At 37.6% G+C, this 15,955-nt stretch overlaps 1 protein-coding gene across 4 annotated transcripts in view; it reads right to left on the bottom strand.

Annotated features, from left to right (window-relative positions):
* The window catches only part of gk (glycerol kinase), a 100,303-nt gene that overhangs the window by 7,594 nt on the left and 76,754 nt on the right, over positions 1-15,955 (bottom strand). For 2 of the 4 annotated variants that reach the window (XM_051926258.1, XM_028799708.2), the window contains one exon: positions 6,609-6,695. The exons of 1 other annotated variant lie outside the window; for it this stretch is intronic. In XM_051926258.1, the coding sequence (XP_051782218.1) occupies positions 6,609-6,695 (87 nt within the window). Of the gene's footprint in view, positions 1-6,603; positions 6,696-15,955 lie in introns of those variants that run through there. One more of the 4 variants, XM_051926260.1, reaches the window with a different exon arrangement.

Genomic DNA, 15,955 nt, shown 5'->3' with positions numbered 1-15,955 from the left:
ACCCAACACGGTGCCCTGAAGTGCTAAGCAGTGCTGCATGATATATTATCCCGTCTCTAGCTGTGCTCATTTCACAAAGGGAGACAAGCCCCTTCACCCACTGTTTCAATCACACACATTTCTTTGATTGCTGTCTGTGAGTCATCAGTGAACTTAAACAGGCAAAAGTGTGTCCCAATGCCATATAGCTCGAGAAACACTGGCTCTATTAGCAATACATGACAAAACTTTTAGCTAATCCTTTGTGTTATTAATCAGCATTCCACAAATATATGAAAATTGCATTGGTCAGGTAAAGCATGTTAGCTGCTATATAGAAACATAAGTATAAGGTTTTGCTAGTAAACTGCAAACCGGTTTAGTGCATAAACAACAGCACATGCTGATTCGATCACTGCAAGTGTGCGCACTCAGAAAGGTTGTTGGGGTGACTGAGACGAGCACGCCTGCATGTGAAGGGTGTTCCGTCTTAATTGCTTCATTGGCTTTCTGCAGTTCACAATCGAGATGCTGTGCCCGCAGAGGAAGATAAATGGGAGGCTGCATAGCAGAAAGGAGAACAAAAATAACAAAACAGAAGGAGAAAGAGAAAATGGGACAGAAGGAAAGAGCAGAGCCATGAGAACAGCATCAGGAGGAGAGGCAGGATGAGCCACCTAGCCTGGTGGGTGAGAGGCAGCGAGGTCGTTGTCCCACGAGGGAGTGAATGATTGCCGCTCTAGCGGTAGATTTCCCCACTGATGAATTATTGATGAGTGGGAATGAATGAGGTGGCTCCCCACCCCAGGGATTAGAAGTAGGCCAGAGGAGCAAGAACGAAAATGGGGGGACAATTGACCCTGAGCAGTCTGACTGGCACTGCTTGGATGTGGCTAAGATGGGGGTTGGGTGGTGAGGCCGGCTGAACAAGCAGTGGGTTAGCCAGGAAGACAGAACTGGAGAGGTGCTGGGCTCGTCTGACAGACCATAAAGGACCTGATGGCCGTTGGTTGTAATTCAGATTTTTGTTAAATCACAGACAGTCACTGTTTTTATTGGCTTTTTTTTTAATTTTTATTAAAGACAGCACTGCACTTTAGACACTGTTTTGTTTTTTTGATGGTTGTTTGTAATAAAAGCACTATTTCACCTTTGCACCTACCCCTTGCTTTGTGAGTGTCCTCATTTCCTCAACTCATCTTGGTTACAGTACAGACGGTGGTGGTTCAAGAGGCTCCTAGACCCCACAAATTTCCCTATTCTTTGTAAAACAGACCTGGTTTTAAATTAAATATTTTAACATATCTGAAGAAAGGAAGAAAACAGTAGCTTGCAAGATGTCTAATTTCTGACCATACCTGTACAGGAGCAACACAAGACAGAGCACAAGTCCATCAAACAGAACAAATGAATGCTGTCAAACACTCCAACCAGTGGATATTTAGTAGGCCCACTCAGCTTTGAATTATAGGAGTAAAGAAATTTTCCCATGAGAAAGCTTCACAGATACAACAAGCTCATGAAAGGCCTACACATAACGTGCTTTACAAACAGACATAAACCACAAAGTAGATGCTCTAAGGTAACAGTACAACTCCCTGCACCTCCACCACACTTCAACTCACATGCATGGTTGCATACTATTTATTTTGTTCATTTTCATTCTTTTCTTTTGGGATAAGGACCAGCACCTCCAAGTCTGAGGTTTTTGTTCTGAAGTCATTATTCTCAACTGGGGATGAGGTGTGGCCTCAACTGGAGAAATTTAAGTATCTCGGGATCATGTTCAGAAGTGAGGGAAGGAGGCATGACATTAACAGGCATGAAGAACGTGTACTAAATCTGCATCAGTACAGCAGTGAACACACTACATTCTTTTCCTACTGTATTTCGATGTTTTAGCAATTACAAGTTTGTGTTACACATAATTTACATTTTTCTTAATGAAAACAATTCAACGTTTCTCAGTGCACACTCATTCACCAAAACCATAATTTTTTAACAGTCCTATGAAATTCAAAATCCATCACTTCTATTATTAAGCTGATATTAGCTGATTAGTCTTTTAGCAACTATCGTTAATAAAATAAACAGACTTGAATTGGTTTTTTCTTCTTGATTATCAAAAGACTGAACTTTTTTTTTCCCTTTTAGTATTATAAAGAGTGGCTTTCAATATTTTGCCACACAAATAAAGGTTGTGTCCAACTCCACAGCATGCCCATTTAATCTCACTCTACACTACCACATGTTAGATAAAAGAATACACAAATGTACACATACTGTATCATGCAGACCTTAGTCAGTACTGAGCATGCAGCACAAACAAAGTGAATTGACTCCAAGCAGGTTACACAGTTCAACAAAAAGTTTTTAAGCAATGAGATGCATGAGGAAAGAACAAAGTTGTAAGGTGCTCACTTGACTCTGAATACCCAAACATCAAATCAGTACTTATACTGTATGTGTTAAAAAGGACATTATTCAATATGTAGTGAGAAAGAGAGTATGTGTGTGCTCATAGACATACACATAAAAACAAATACTGCTTGATAAGGTATTCACTTCCCTCTTTCTAAAGCCATTGCTTCACTGGCCAATAACTTCAATTCCTACAAATCTCATTGGTGAAGTCTTAATCTGCACTTGTCCTGTGTGCTTACAAAACCGATGAAGTATTTTTTCAAAAAGATTTATTTGCATTTAGCACCATTCATGCATTATATTACACACTTCCCATACATATTTAATTTTTCTTACCATTCCTATAAACACATTCTGTGAAAGTATTTTTGTTACTTAAATACCAGTGAAATACAGTCTTCTGAGAATCGCCATTGACTTCTCAGTGCTCCTGATAACCAGCTGCTCATCTCCAAAGGCTGGTACTATAGATTTTCTCCTTTTTAATGATTCTCAGAGCAGTGCTCCAAGGGAAAATCAAGGTTTTATATATTTCATAAGGCAATCTGACTTACGTCTTTTAGCTACTTGATTTTAGAGTTGCTGTGGAAGTTTTTTTGGCATATTTTCACAATACTGTACCTTCACTTTGAATTGATTCCACTGTGAGACCTTAAATGCACCAGTGCATTAAATCATTCCTTTATACATATATATTATATATTTAAATTTATGTTTACAGGCGTATACAATGGATTAATACTTTTCTGTATTTTTGTTTAACCTTTTCTAATCAACATAAATAAAACTTTTTTATTATTATTTCCATCAAACCTAATTTTAGTTTTTTATCTTAAGAACTACATATAAGCTTCAAGGTAAAGTAGTAATACTCAGTAATCATGGGAGCAGAGAGTGGAGTTGTGCATTATGAGAATTCAAGTACACATTCACAGTACTCTATACACATGACAATAAAGATCTTAGAAACCTAAAACCATAAGATGATATCCAATAAATAATCAGTTAAATCTGAGAACATTGAAATCTCTAGGGAAGCAAACTTAGTTTTAGAAAGTGGACTAGTGAGAGGGACTCACTATACAGTAAAACCTCTAAAAATTGTTTCTTTGTTTAGTTCTCGCCTCAAAATTATCAATAACTTAAGTACTAAATACCTAGCATTTAAATTCTTAATATATATCAAACCTGTTTATTCCAATTCATAGTTGTACAATACTTACAAAAAAGTGCAGAGAAGAATCAGTCTAAAAGGACAGCGCTTTACAGTAATGTTACTTACTGGATATAAAAAGTCTACACACCCATACCAAAATGGCAGGTTTTGTGTAATAAAAAATGAAACCAAGACAAATCCTGTTAGAATTTATCTGACCTTTATTGCAAAATTGCAATTTATGCAAAGAAGGTGAAAACAAATCAGAAACTCTTTAGTGAAAAACCTGGTTGCAAAAGTGTGCACGCCCTTCAATAACCAAGGAAGTGGGTGTATTCAGAATCAACCAATCATAGTAAGTCTTGTCTCAAATAGTAGTTAGTATACACCTGACTTCAATCAGAGTGGCACTGATTGAGCTCAGATAAAGTTTGGCTCTTCCTGTAGGATTATTCTTATGTCCTCCTGGTTGCAAAACACTCCAAACGCCCTGGTCCGCAAAGACCTTTTAAAACATGAACAGGATCTCATCATTGAAAGGTATCAATTAGGACACACGTACAAAAAGTATGCAAAGCATTAAACGTCCCATGGAGCATGGTGAAGACAATCATCAAGAACTGGAGAATATATAGCTCAACAGTGACTCTACCAAGATTAGGACGTCCTTTTAAGACCGATGAGGAGACAACGAGAAAACTGGCCAGGGAGGCCACCAAGAGGCCTACAGCAACATTAAAGGATCTGCAAGATTTCCTGGCAAGTGCAGAATGTTCCCTCATGTGACAACAATCAGTTGTATTCTTTATATGTCTGGGTTGTGGGGTAGGGTAGCAAGACAAAAGCCTTTTCTCACAAAGAAAAACAACCTAGCCCAGCTCAACTTTGCAATAAAAGGTATACCCAGTTTTCCACAACCATGTTGAAAATGTTTTATGGTCTGATGAAACCAAGGTTGAACTATTTGGCCATAATTCCAAAAGGTGTGTTTGGTCCAAAAATAACACAGCACATCCATCAATAGAACACCATAGCAACAGTGAAGCATGGTGGAGGCAGCATCATGTTTTGAGGCTACTTTTCTTCAGCTGGAGCTGGGGCTTTAGTCAAGGTGGATGATATCATGAATAGCTCCAAGTATCAGTCTGTTTTGGCACAAAACCATCTTCCTAGCAGATGCTTGAAGAAGAGGAACTTCACATTTCAGCATGACAACGCCCCAAAGCATACATCAAAATCAATAAAGTAATGGCTTCATCAAATGAGCAATAATGTTCTGGAATGGCCCAGCTGGAGCCCAGACCTTAACCCAGCTGAAAATCTTTTGGGTGACCTGAAGAGAGCTGTGCACTGGAGATGCCCTCGTAAACTGACAGATCTGGAATTTTTTGAAAGGAAGAGTGGGCAAAAATCTCTAACTCCAAATGTGGCAAACTTATAGACTCTTACCCAAAAGACTCAGTGCTGTAATAAAATCAAATGGTGCTTCAACTAAGTATTAGTTTAGGAGGTGTGCACACTAATGCAACCAGGTTTTTGTATGATTTTTGTTTTTCATTTTTCACTAAACAGTTTTGAATTATTTTCACCTTTGTATAGATTGCAGTTTTGAAATAAAGGTGGAATAAGTTCTGAAAAGGATATCTCTTGGTTTAATTTTGTAATTGGGTTTAATTTTGGCACGGGTATGTAGACTTTTTATATCCACTGTATATAAGCATACTGGGTATGTTAGGGTCCAGATTCTAAAATACCTGTCCACCTATAATCCGGTTCAGGGGCATCAAGGGCAATTACTACTCTAATATTTCACAGTTTGCCCGATTAAAAATGTTATAAAAGACCACTGGAAGTTGCCACATTCATTTTAAGTTTACAATTGCCCAGTAACTCACAATATGTAGAGAACATGTAAATAATAAAGCATCATTATTACGATAACAAATTTAAAAAACATAAATTTTTCTGAGGCAATTCATTCATGACAGCATTCGATTAATGAGTGTTAGTATGAATAATAAAAAATTAAATCCCTTATTTAGAAATATCATATTTGAATATATTTTGATTAAGTCTAACAACTGCTACTGTATGTAACATTTAAAACAGATACCATAATTCCAATCCAAGTGTTAGGAATTTTGCTTTCATTCATCAGTCCACCAAGTAGAATTTAAAAATGGTACAACTACGCGTCATCTCTATTTAATATGCAATACAGATAACCTCTTGATACTAGAAAGATAAAGAATGAAATAAACCTAAGGCTTTTGCAAAGTGGGGAAGGAGAAGAATGCTTTCTTGGGTCTGCAAATGCAGGAAGGGGAAGCTGGTTGAAAGCATTGGAAAGCCATGTCCATTTTGACTCCCAGCCTTTACCGTGAGAGAAGTGGACCATTAGCTGTGTTTCATTCTGGGACCTTGGTTAAGGTTACTGCAGTTCCAAGCAGGTGACACATGGAAGCTTTCATGATGTCATACACCAGATATGTATTCCTTATTTCTCTAGTCTAAACTATAGAGGGGACCTCTTAAACCTGTAGTTAGGCAGAACAATAAGGCTGTCTTTCCTAAGGACTACTCATTCATCTACACGTTAATGTTACACTAAATCAGCTACGAGTAAAAGAAACTTGATACTATTTAATACATTAAACAAGGGAATCAAATGCAGACAGATTCTTCACATTTGTTACCCAACCCAGAAATTTTTGAAATGTAAACTTGTGTAACTTATTAAATCAGCCAACTGTGCCATTCTTATTTCCAATAAATACAATTGGTACTTTTTAAACCCAGAAACAATCAGTACTCATTTAAAATAAACTAGAAATCATTTGCTTACTAGTAACTCATCTCATGCAGAGTATCTGATGCATTTTTTTCCCAGTTTAAAGAGCATTACATTGAAATAGTGAACGTGTAAAGGACCAAGTGAATCTACAACACTGATAGAAAGGCATATGTGGCATAGACTAACAGCTGAATGAAAGACATGAAGTGCCATGCAGTAGTTAAATGGACAGTAATAGCTGGGACAATAACTAACCTGATATGCACTTTGCTCCAATTAACATTAATATACTACCCAGTATATAAAAACCCAAAGGAAGACTACTGAAGATACTAGTTTCACCTGAAGTCATCCAGCAGAGGGTCCCACATAAGCAAGAAAAAGAAAAAAAAGAATACATTTAAATCAACTCATCAACAGCAGTCATTAGATATTATCAATAATGGCCATTATATGGACTTGTGGCAGACAAAGCTCAACTGACTCTTATTTCTTTTACTATTCCTGTATGAAATTAAATAAAATGTACACCTGTGAATTTAGACTTGAACATTATAAATGCTGAAGTCATCCTTATGTATCACGTGCCTATTCGGTAGATGTTGAAGGAAAGAAGTCAGCTGGTCTAAATACAGAATCAAATATTACATGATTCAGTGAAACCAGCATATATTTATTATTTTTATAGGTAAGCTTATATTTTACTTTGGAAGTTTAAATGTACAGTGGTCTCTGAGCTTTGGATTTGTACTTTATAAGCAGTTTATTTTTGACATAGCCCTTCATGTCAGGCAAGCACTGCAATCAATGTGACTTAAACCTTCAAGGTCCTATTTACCTTCTACAAGTGAACTTATTATTATTAACTTTTTTTCTTTTTAAACGGGGAAACAAATGTTATAAATTAGTTTTTTTTTATCCAGAGATTTCGTAAATGGTGTCTAAATGTATTAGAAATTGACCAAAATTCTTTTCAGTTTCCGTATTAAAAAGAACATTTTCACTTACAGCCTTGTGAGTCTGCAATTGTGGTAATATTGCATGAAAAAGGATAATAATCTAACAATGTGCTGTGCAAATTCCTTTGTCAGGTGAAGTTTGGAATAAAGGAGTGTCAGAGAATGGACCTCTGATGGCTGATCTTAACTTCATGCTTCCCATTTCTGTATCCATGTGGCTATAAACAAGGCCTGCAACTCAATACATGAGTTGGTTGTTGGTACAACAGCGGTTAGTGCCATCTTGCTCCAATTACTGGCCCACTGTCTTCCTGCTGCCAGTGTGGTGTTCTTCTTTTTCATTCTTCTAAATCCCTTTTAAATTGGAGAACTACAGCATCTTATTTTTCAGTCTGAATAGTTCAAATTAATCAAGAGAATCTGCCAAATAATTCACTCATTTTTGGCACATTGTGTATTGACACGGCATCTAATTGCTAGAAAGTCAGTATAGCTGATTTTTTTTTTTATTAAAATCAATCATCACAAGCTCTGGTATGCTGGGGCCAGAAATTGATCGCTGTTGCTGAGTTTCTTGTACTTCTTTACTGTGTATTTCATTTTCCATTCAGCACTCTATTTTTTATTTTTAGGAGTAATGGTTCAGGTTCTCAAATTTGACAAGCTCAATACAGGAAAAATTGTCAGATATCTGCAGATAGCAAATATCCCAGACTTTAAAATGAGTTGAGCTCTTAGTCGTTGTTCTCAATTAATTTTCTTCACATTTCAGTATGTCCTGAAGTCTGATGATAGTACTCTTATTCACATTCTCAGGGGACAGAGCTCTCACTTAGTTTTTTTTGTATGTTACCATAAGGATACAGTGGTGTGAAAAACTATTTGCCCCCTTCCTGATTTCTTATTCTTTTGCATGTTTGTCACACAAAATGTTTCTGATCATCAAACACATTTAACCATTAGTCAAATATAACACAAGTAAACACAAAATGCAGTTTTTAAATGATGGTTTTTATTATTTAGGGAGAAAAAAAATCCAAACCTACATGGCCCTGTGTGAAAAAGTAATTGCCCCCTTGTTAAAAAATAACCTAACTGTGGTGTATCACACCTGAGTTCAATTTCCGTAGCCACCCCCAGGCCTGATTACTGCCACACCTGTTTCAATCAAGAAATCACTTAAATAGGAGCTGCCTGACACAGAGAAGTAGACCAAAAGCACCTCAAAAGCTAGACATCATGCCAAGATCCAAAGAAATTCAGGAACAAATGAGAACAGAAGTAATTGAGATCTATCAGTCTGGTAAAGGTTATAAAGCCATTTCTAAAGCTTTGGGACTCCAGCGAACCACAGTGAGAGCCATTATCCACAAATGGCAAAAACATGGAACAGTGGTGAACCTTCCCAGGAGTGGCCGGCCGACCAAAATTACCCCAAGAGCGCAGAGACGACTCATCCGAGAGGTCACAAAAGACCCCAGGACAACGTCTAAAGAACTGCAGGCCTCACTTGCCTCAATTAAGGTCAGTGTTCACGACTCCACCATAAGAAAGAGACTGGGCAAAAACGGCCTGCATGGCAGATGTCCAAGACGCAAACCACTGTTAAGCAAAAAGAACATTAGGGCTCGTCTCAATTTTGCTAAGAAACATCTCAATGATTGCCAAGACTTTTGGGAAAATACCTTGTGGACTGATGAGACAAAAGTTGAACTTTTTGGAAGGCAAATGTCCCGTTATATCTGGCGTAAAAGGAACACAGCATTTCAGAAAAAGAACATCATACCAACAGTAAAATATGGTGGTGGTAGTGTGATGGTCTGGGGTTGTTTTGCTGCTTCAGGACCTGGAAGGCTTGCTGTGATAGATGGAACCATGAATTCTACTGTCTACCAAAAAATCCTGAAGGAGAATGTCCGGCCATCTGTTCGTCAACTCAAGCTGAAGCGATCTTGGGTGCTGCAACAGGACAATGACCCAAAACACACCAGCAAATCCACCTCTGAATGGCTGAAGAAAAACAAAATGAAGACTTTGGAGTGGCCTAGTCAAAGTCTTGACCTGAATCCAATTGAGATGCTATGGCATGACCTTAAAAAGGCGGTTCATGCTAGAAAACCCTCAAATAAAGCTGAATTACAACAATTTTGCAAAGCTGAGTGGGCCAAAATTCCTCCAGAGCGCTGTAAAAGACTCATTGCAAGTTATCGCAAACGCTTGATTGCAGTTATTGCTGCTAAGGGTGGCCCAACCAGTTATTAGGTTCAGGGGGCAATTACTTTTTCACACAGGGCCATGTAGGTTTGGATTTTTTTTTTCTCCCTAAATAATAAAAACCACCATTTACAAACTGCATTTTGTGTTTACTTGTGTTATATTTGACTAATGGTTAAATGTGTTTGATGATCAGAAACATTTTGTGTGACAAACATGCAAAAGAATAAGAAATCAGGAAGGGGGCAAATAGTTTTTCACACCACTGTATATAATTTGGAAACAACTGTAATAATACTGCAATTTAAGTGGCAAAAACACTTAACTGTATTTATCAATAAAACCTGAATTATACATCTTCAATTGTTTTAGTGAGATAGGATAGAAAAGGAGTGAAAAATATTCTAACAGAATTTCTTTTATTGGATGGTAATTATAAATGTGACAAGTCACTGCTCACAGCAAATAATTTAAAAGCCTTGAACAATGAATCCACACAAAATTTAGATATACCTTATACCAGTGCCTCCCAGTCTCAGTCCTGGGACCCACTGTGGCTGCAGGTTTTTGTTCTATCCAACTTCTGTTTTTAATTGGACTCCTAGCACAATTAAGTGAGCTGTTATTTCCCAGTTTGTGTTTTGGAGTCAATGGAGAAATAACAAAACTAAGTCTGATAAATTTATACTAAAATGTACTAATCACTTATAAGGGGATAGCTTTATTTTTTTATTTTAATTTTTTTAAAAACTTTTCACAATGTCATCCTGATTTTCATTCTGCTTTTTCAGGTGTTCTGACAGTTAAAGTTATTATCTACTAATTAGTGGATCTGATGCTAAAGTTACTGCAGCCTTTCATCATTCAGTGTTGCTTACCTGGCTGTCAGCTCCATTTTCTTTAATTATCATTATTAGGATACAGTGAAGGGTGCAAACTGCACAAAAAAGTAACAAAACAATAGGACAACAACAAAAGAGAGATAAGCATTGTCACACACATGCGAGTAGGAGGCAGCTAAAGGGCCCGAGTAATTGTAATACCACCATCGACCGGGGGGTGGCAAAGTGTACTGACTGTCTTTCTCAGTTACTTGCAGACCATTCTTGGGAAATCCCGCCAGGTTCCGGCACCCTCGATGACGTCACTTCTGGTCCCAAGGACATCACTTCTGGTTCTGGCCCTAAAGATGACGTCACTTCCTGAATGGGCCTTTAAATCTGCCATCTTTACTATATGTGATAAGTTCTGTTTTGGACTCAGTCTTGTCAACAACTCTTTAAAAATTTCTATATTTGCAGCCAGGATACATTATACGGGTGGCTGCCCCAAACTTTCATGATGTCTGGTGTGTTTATTTGTGACAGCGTTTGAAGCAGAAATATTTCTAAATGTCTTATAAATGTAAAAATCATACTGCTGTGCTTTTTCTAAAGGCAGAACAAGAGAAGGGAAAAAAGACCATCTAAATAAATGAGATCAATTACTGTATTATCATTAATTGTAAATTTGGCTGTGTGGCAGACGGCTGGGGGTGGCACCCAGCCGGGATGCCCAGGAAGACGGGAGGAGGGCTCATGCCTCCTCCAGACCACGAGGGGGCGACCGCCCTGGTTTCTTTGGGGGCCACGGGTGCAGGGCTTGGAAGCCCAACCCTGTAGGGGCCCATGGTCTCCGCCAGGGGGCGCCCCCATGCCTGAAGGACCCGGAACCCCAACACTTCCACCACACCAGGAAGTGCTGGGGGGAAGAAGACTGGGAACACCCGGGGGGCTTCCAGGAACACAGCCGGCACTTCCGCCACACAGGGGAGTGTCTAGGGAGTGGCGGGGATCACCTGGAGCCCATCCGGGTACTTATAAAAGGGGCCGCCTCCCTACAAAGAAGGACTGGAGTCGGGTGTGGAGTGGACAAGGTTTGTGTGCAGGAGAGTGGAGGCGGCCTGAAGAGCAGGCAGAGACTGAGAGAGGCCTGGACTTTGGGGGAGTTTGGTGCTGGAGGCACTGGGTTTGTGCACTTGACCTGTAAATAATTATGTACAATAAACGTGTGGTGGACTTGAGAATGGTGTCCGTCTGTCTGTGTCCGAGCAGCTTATCACAGCTGGAATAAAAACTTGCAGCCACAGTGGGTCCTCAGGACAGAGTTTGGGAATCACTGCCCTATACTAATTATCTTTGGCAATAATTTAACATTTAGTCATTACATTTCCACAATATTGAAGACCTGTTTCTTTTAGCTTAGAAATATTGCAAAACTAGGATAGTATTATCCTAGTACTCACAAGATAAAAGTAAAACTATGTAAATAATTTGCACTATTTTTTATGCTGTGGTGTGATGGGCTGGTAACATCACTTCAAGAGAGGCCCACCAAATCAACAAGCTAATTAAAGGGTCAAGCTCAGTTATAAGATGCACTCTGGAACCCCCGGAGGGCATAGCAAAGGAGAGAATTAAAGCAAAACTAAGTGCCATTATGAACAATGACAAACTAACACCGAGTACTTTCAGACAACAAATTATTCAGCAGAAGTGTGTCAGGAAACACTACTGGGGCTCCTGAACTTTCCTTTCTTTTGAATTCTCTTGCTTTATAGTCATTCTGGTGTGTGTGTTCAGACCAGCGTGTGTGTGTATGCTTATTTATTTATTTTTATCTTTTTTTTTTTATTTACTTACTTATCTAGCCCTTTATATATTTTTATTTATTTAAAGGGCTTCTGTTATAAGCCAAATTTCTCCCTTGACAAATAAAGGGGACAAATAATGTTTAATGGATATATCTATCTATCAGGCTAGCCAGAGTATAGCGAGTGTCACATGTACTGTTGGCCTGGTGTTAGTTTGTTCATTCCTGGAACAATACATGGGAACTTGGGTTGATGTGGGTTTTCTTTATATCTGGGAAAAGGGGATTCTGCACCTTTAAGGATGAGGCTCAGACAGTACAGTTTGCCAAAAGGGATTTAACTCAAAATAGTAAAACAGGAGACAGCGACATCTGGAGTAGGAGCAGGGAGCAGCAACACTCAAACACAGGAAACATTAAACAGAAACCACCTGCTAGAAGTTTACATTTTTCCAGAGGTACATGAGAGACACTTGTCAGAAGACGGAAGCTTTCTTTTGTTATTGGAGCACAGAACCATTTTTCCTGGTAGGAAAAAAAACATTTATATTATATTCATGGTGACTTGGTGAGGATTTGTTCCTGCTACCCTTTCTCGGGACTGTAAAAAGTTGTGCATATGCCATATCAAGAGACTCCAGGGATTCACCCCCTGATGGGATACAAGAGGTCAAAGCAGAGCATCGTTTCACGCTATTTTGAGCTTGCTGATCATGAATATGATATTTTCAATATTTGATTCTTTACCGTTGGTCTTAGCCCTCACAGAGCCTCTCTTAGAAATGTAAAAATTATAAATTTAAAGCATGATCATGTATAGTAAGGTATCATTTTAGATTATTCCAAGGTTAGTGATTACAAATGTAATGTTTTTCTTTATTCTTTACTAGGGACCTAACTCTCTATTGACCTCTATTAGAGGTGGAAAACTGAAAAATTATTATTGCACTTGAGAACATTTATGCTTTAAACCTTTAAACTGAAACATACATTTTAATATTTCAAACATTCGACACAAGTATTTTCGTTCATCATGTACTTCAATCTCATGAAGTAAATCATTACTTTCTTATGAACATCACAAATTAGGGTTTTTGGCTTAGTCTAATTCAGAATATTTTTATGTTATTAATCACTGAAAGTTGGTCTAAGATTTTTGGTGAGTGGATTAAACAAGGAAAAAAGTTTGTCACTGAGCCCCGAACTGTTTTTAAATTTATATTAACTATTGCTGCAAGTGAGACAGCAATATTCTGATCATGCAGTTGCTCTGGGTAGTTCCAATTCCTGGAGAGAGGTATAAAATCATGTGATTACTACATTAGATATATAACGTAAAATGTCAAAGATCAAAGCTAGAACTGGAGATTCCTGTTCATAAATCACCACACTGGCTTTCAGGAAGGTATTGTACCCCTCACAGATGCAACTGTCCACAGTTAAATGCACTCAACAACATATCACAGCAGTAGCAGAAACTGACAAACAACAGCATAAAGGACCATAACATTGACTCCAGGATACTAAAAATTAGTGGATATAATAATTACCAAAAAGCACAAAATCAGTATGTAAAATTAACATGAATAGCCTTAGCAACAGCTAAAACATGCCATGATTTAAATACTAAGTCCAAAGGTATGAATTGTTACGAAGATTAAAGTTTAAGGGTCATATAGCTAAAACTCTACTGAATACAACAAATTTATTTATGATGAGAATTTTAAGCAGGCCTCTGCCTTGAGACTGTAATGTATACTCTGGAGTATCAACATTAATATGTTCTGTATTATAAAGGGGACCTGGGCCATTTATGGGTTTACATGTCAAAAGGTGGATTTTAAAGTCCATCCTAAACTTGCAACATGTTGACATGAATGAACAGCTGGAATATTGTGTTTTCACTTGGTCCTAATCATTTTTAAAATTAAGTATAGAGTATAAGTGAAAAATTTCAATGGCCTGGAAAGAGTTGTACTATAGTTAGTGTTTGAAACAAATTAATATACAGTACTAGAATTAAGATTTTACAAATAAAGAAACTCTTACTTCTGATCTGTCAACAATAGGTTTTAGAATGTGTATAAATTGAATATTACAGGTTAAATACAAGTCACTTGACCAATGTATAAAGGAGAGAGACAGGTCTTCTATTTAAAAGTACGGTCTCCAAATGAAAGGGCTTCTTCTTTATGGACTACATTTATTTTCCAGAGGTACTGATTTAACAATATTTTAGCAAAGAATCCATGCATTTTGCACATTATGAGTATATGACTAGATGACTTAACATGTGGATTATACAACACAAGTAATGTGAGATTTTTTTCATGGATATTTTTGATATTGTTTGCTGCTATCCAATGTTGGTCAATCAATCACTACAACCTTCATGGGGTAAGTAACATTAAAAAAATATGATTTTTGTGTGGAGCATTCCTTTAATCTAAGTTTAAGTTCACACGGGGTCTAAACATTTCTAAGATGCAGTTAAAGGAAAAGCAATTTTGAGCCACCATGGCCTATCTTGTATGTCTGACTAACCAAACAAATGCTCCCACAAACACGGAGAGAATGTACAAGTTCCATGCACAAAGTGCCTTACCCAGAATTCAAACCGAGAACTCAAGAACTGTGAGGCAACAGCACTGTTATGCCTCCTAAACCTGTGAATATCTTTTTACTTCAATTGTAAATTTATTTAAATTATTTCTTATGTTGTGTGATGTTTTGTATTTTGCTGCCTGCATGCTGTTTTGCAATCTTTCAGTTATACAATACTTTTAAAAATAGGTAGTGTTCTGAGCTTTTAAAGGAAAGTATACATAACATTGCATTCTCAAATCCTTTTAATCATTACAGAGGGCTAGAGAATATCTTGGTGGCACAGAGTATAGAGCAGGGACCAGCCTTAGAAAGGGCACCAGTCTTTTGCAAAACTCCATTCAAGTACATGCCCACAGGTGGCCCTTTTTGAATTTTCTGTTAAACTAACAAGCACATCTTTGGATTGTGGGAGAAAACCACACGGACCAAAAGGAATACCCACACAGGCACTGGGAGAATGTGCAAACTCTACACTGAGAAAAACCAAGAGAGAGATGCACATCAAAGACTCTGGATCCATGAGGCAACAGCAACGACCAATGAGTCTACCATGCTAATGTAGTAGCTCAGTGTGCATTTGGTTTTGAAATACCTTTGGTCTTGGGGAAAAAATGCAACCTGTAGAGAAGACGCCTGCTGTAACCTGTGTATGGTGTACTTCATCTACAGAAATGATTTGAAGTTGGAAACCACAGGTTACAATCTAAAATGTAGTGCAGGTCAACTCTGAGGCTTGCTTTCTTTCCAATGGGTTAATAAAAGCCATATATTCTTTTTCACCCGTGTAACACTAAAAACCAAGTATGTTCAGGTGCATGCCATGTAAGGTTTTAAATTTTAATTGCAAAGATATTTAATTAACATGCCTTAGCACTTGAAATGCCAAAATTTTAAAATGAGGCATGTATTTTAGTTGTTAAGCATTGTTAAAAGTTTCTGCATGCTTTTAGTTTCGTCTGAAACTGAAAACAACATATTTGGTCAATCTCTAATTTTTTAAATGAAGTATTCAATTTCTAAAATTACCAATGATAAATGATTCTACATGAACAAAGAACCTGCTTTGGTGAAAATTTATATTAATCAAAAACAAAACCTTTCTGTTTAATTTGTTATAATCAAAACAGGATGTCCTTGTCGGTTATCCATAAATAGTCAGCCATTAATCAAGTTAAATCAAAATCATCCAAC

Source organism: Erpetoichthys calabaricus, chromosome 4 (assembly GCF_900747795.2).
Source record: "Erpetoichthys calabaricus chromosome 4, fErpCal1.3, whole genome shotgun sequence".
NCBI classification, from domain to species: Eukaryota; Metazoa; Chordata; class Cladistia; order Polypteriformes; family Polypteridae; genus Erpetoichthys; species Erpetoichthys calabaricus.
This window is presented reverse-complemented; position numbering and strand designations above follow the sequence as displayed.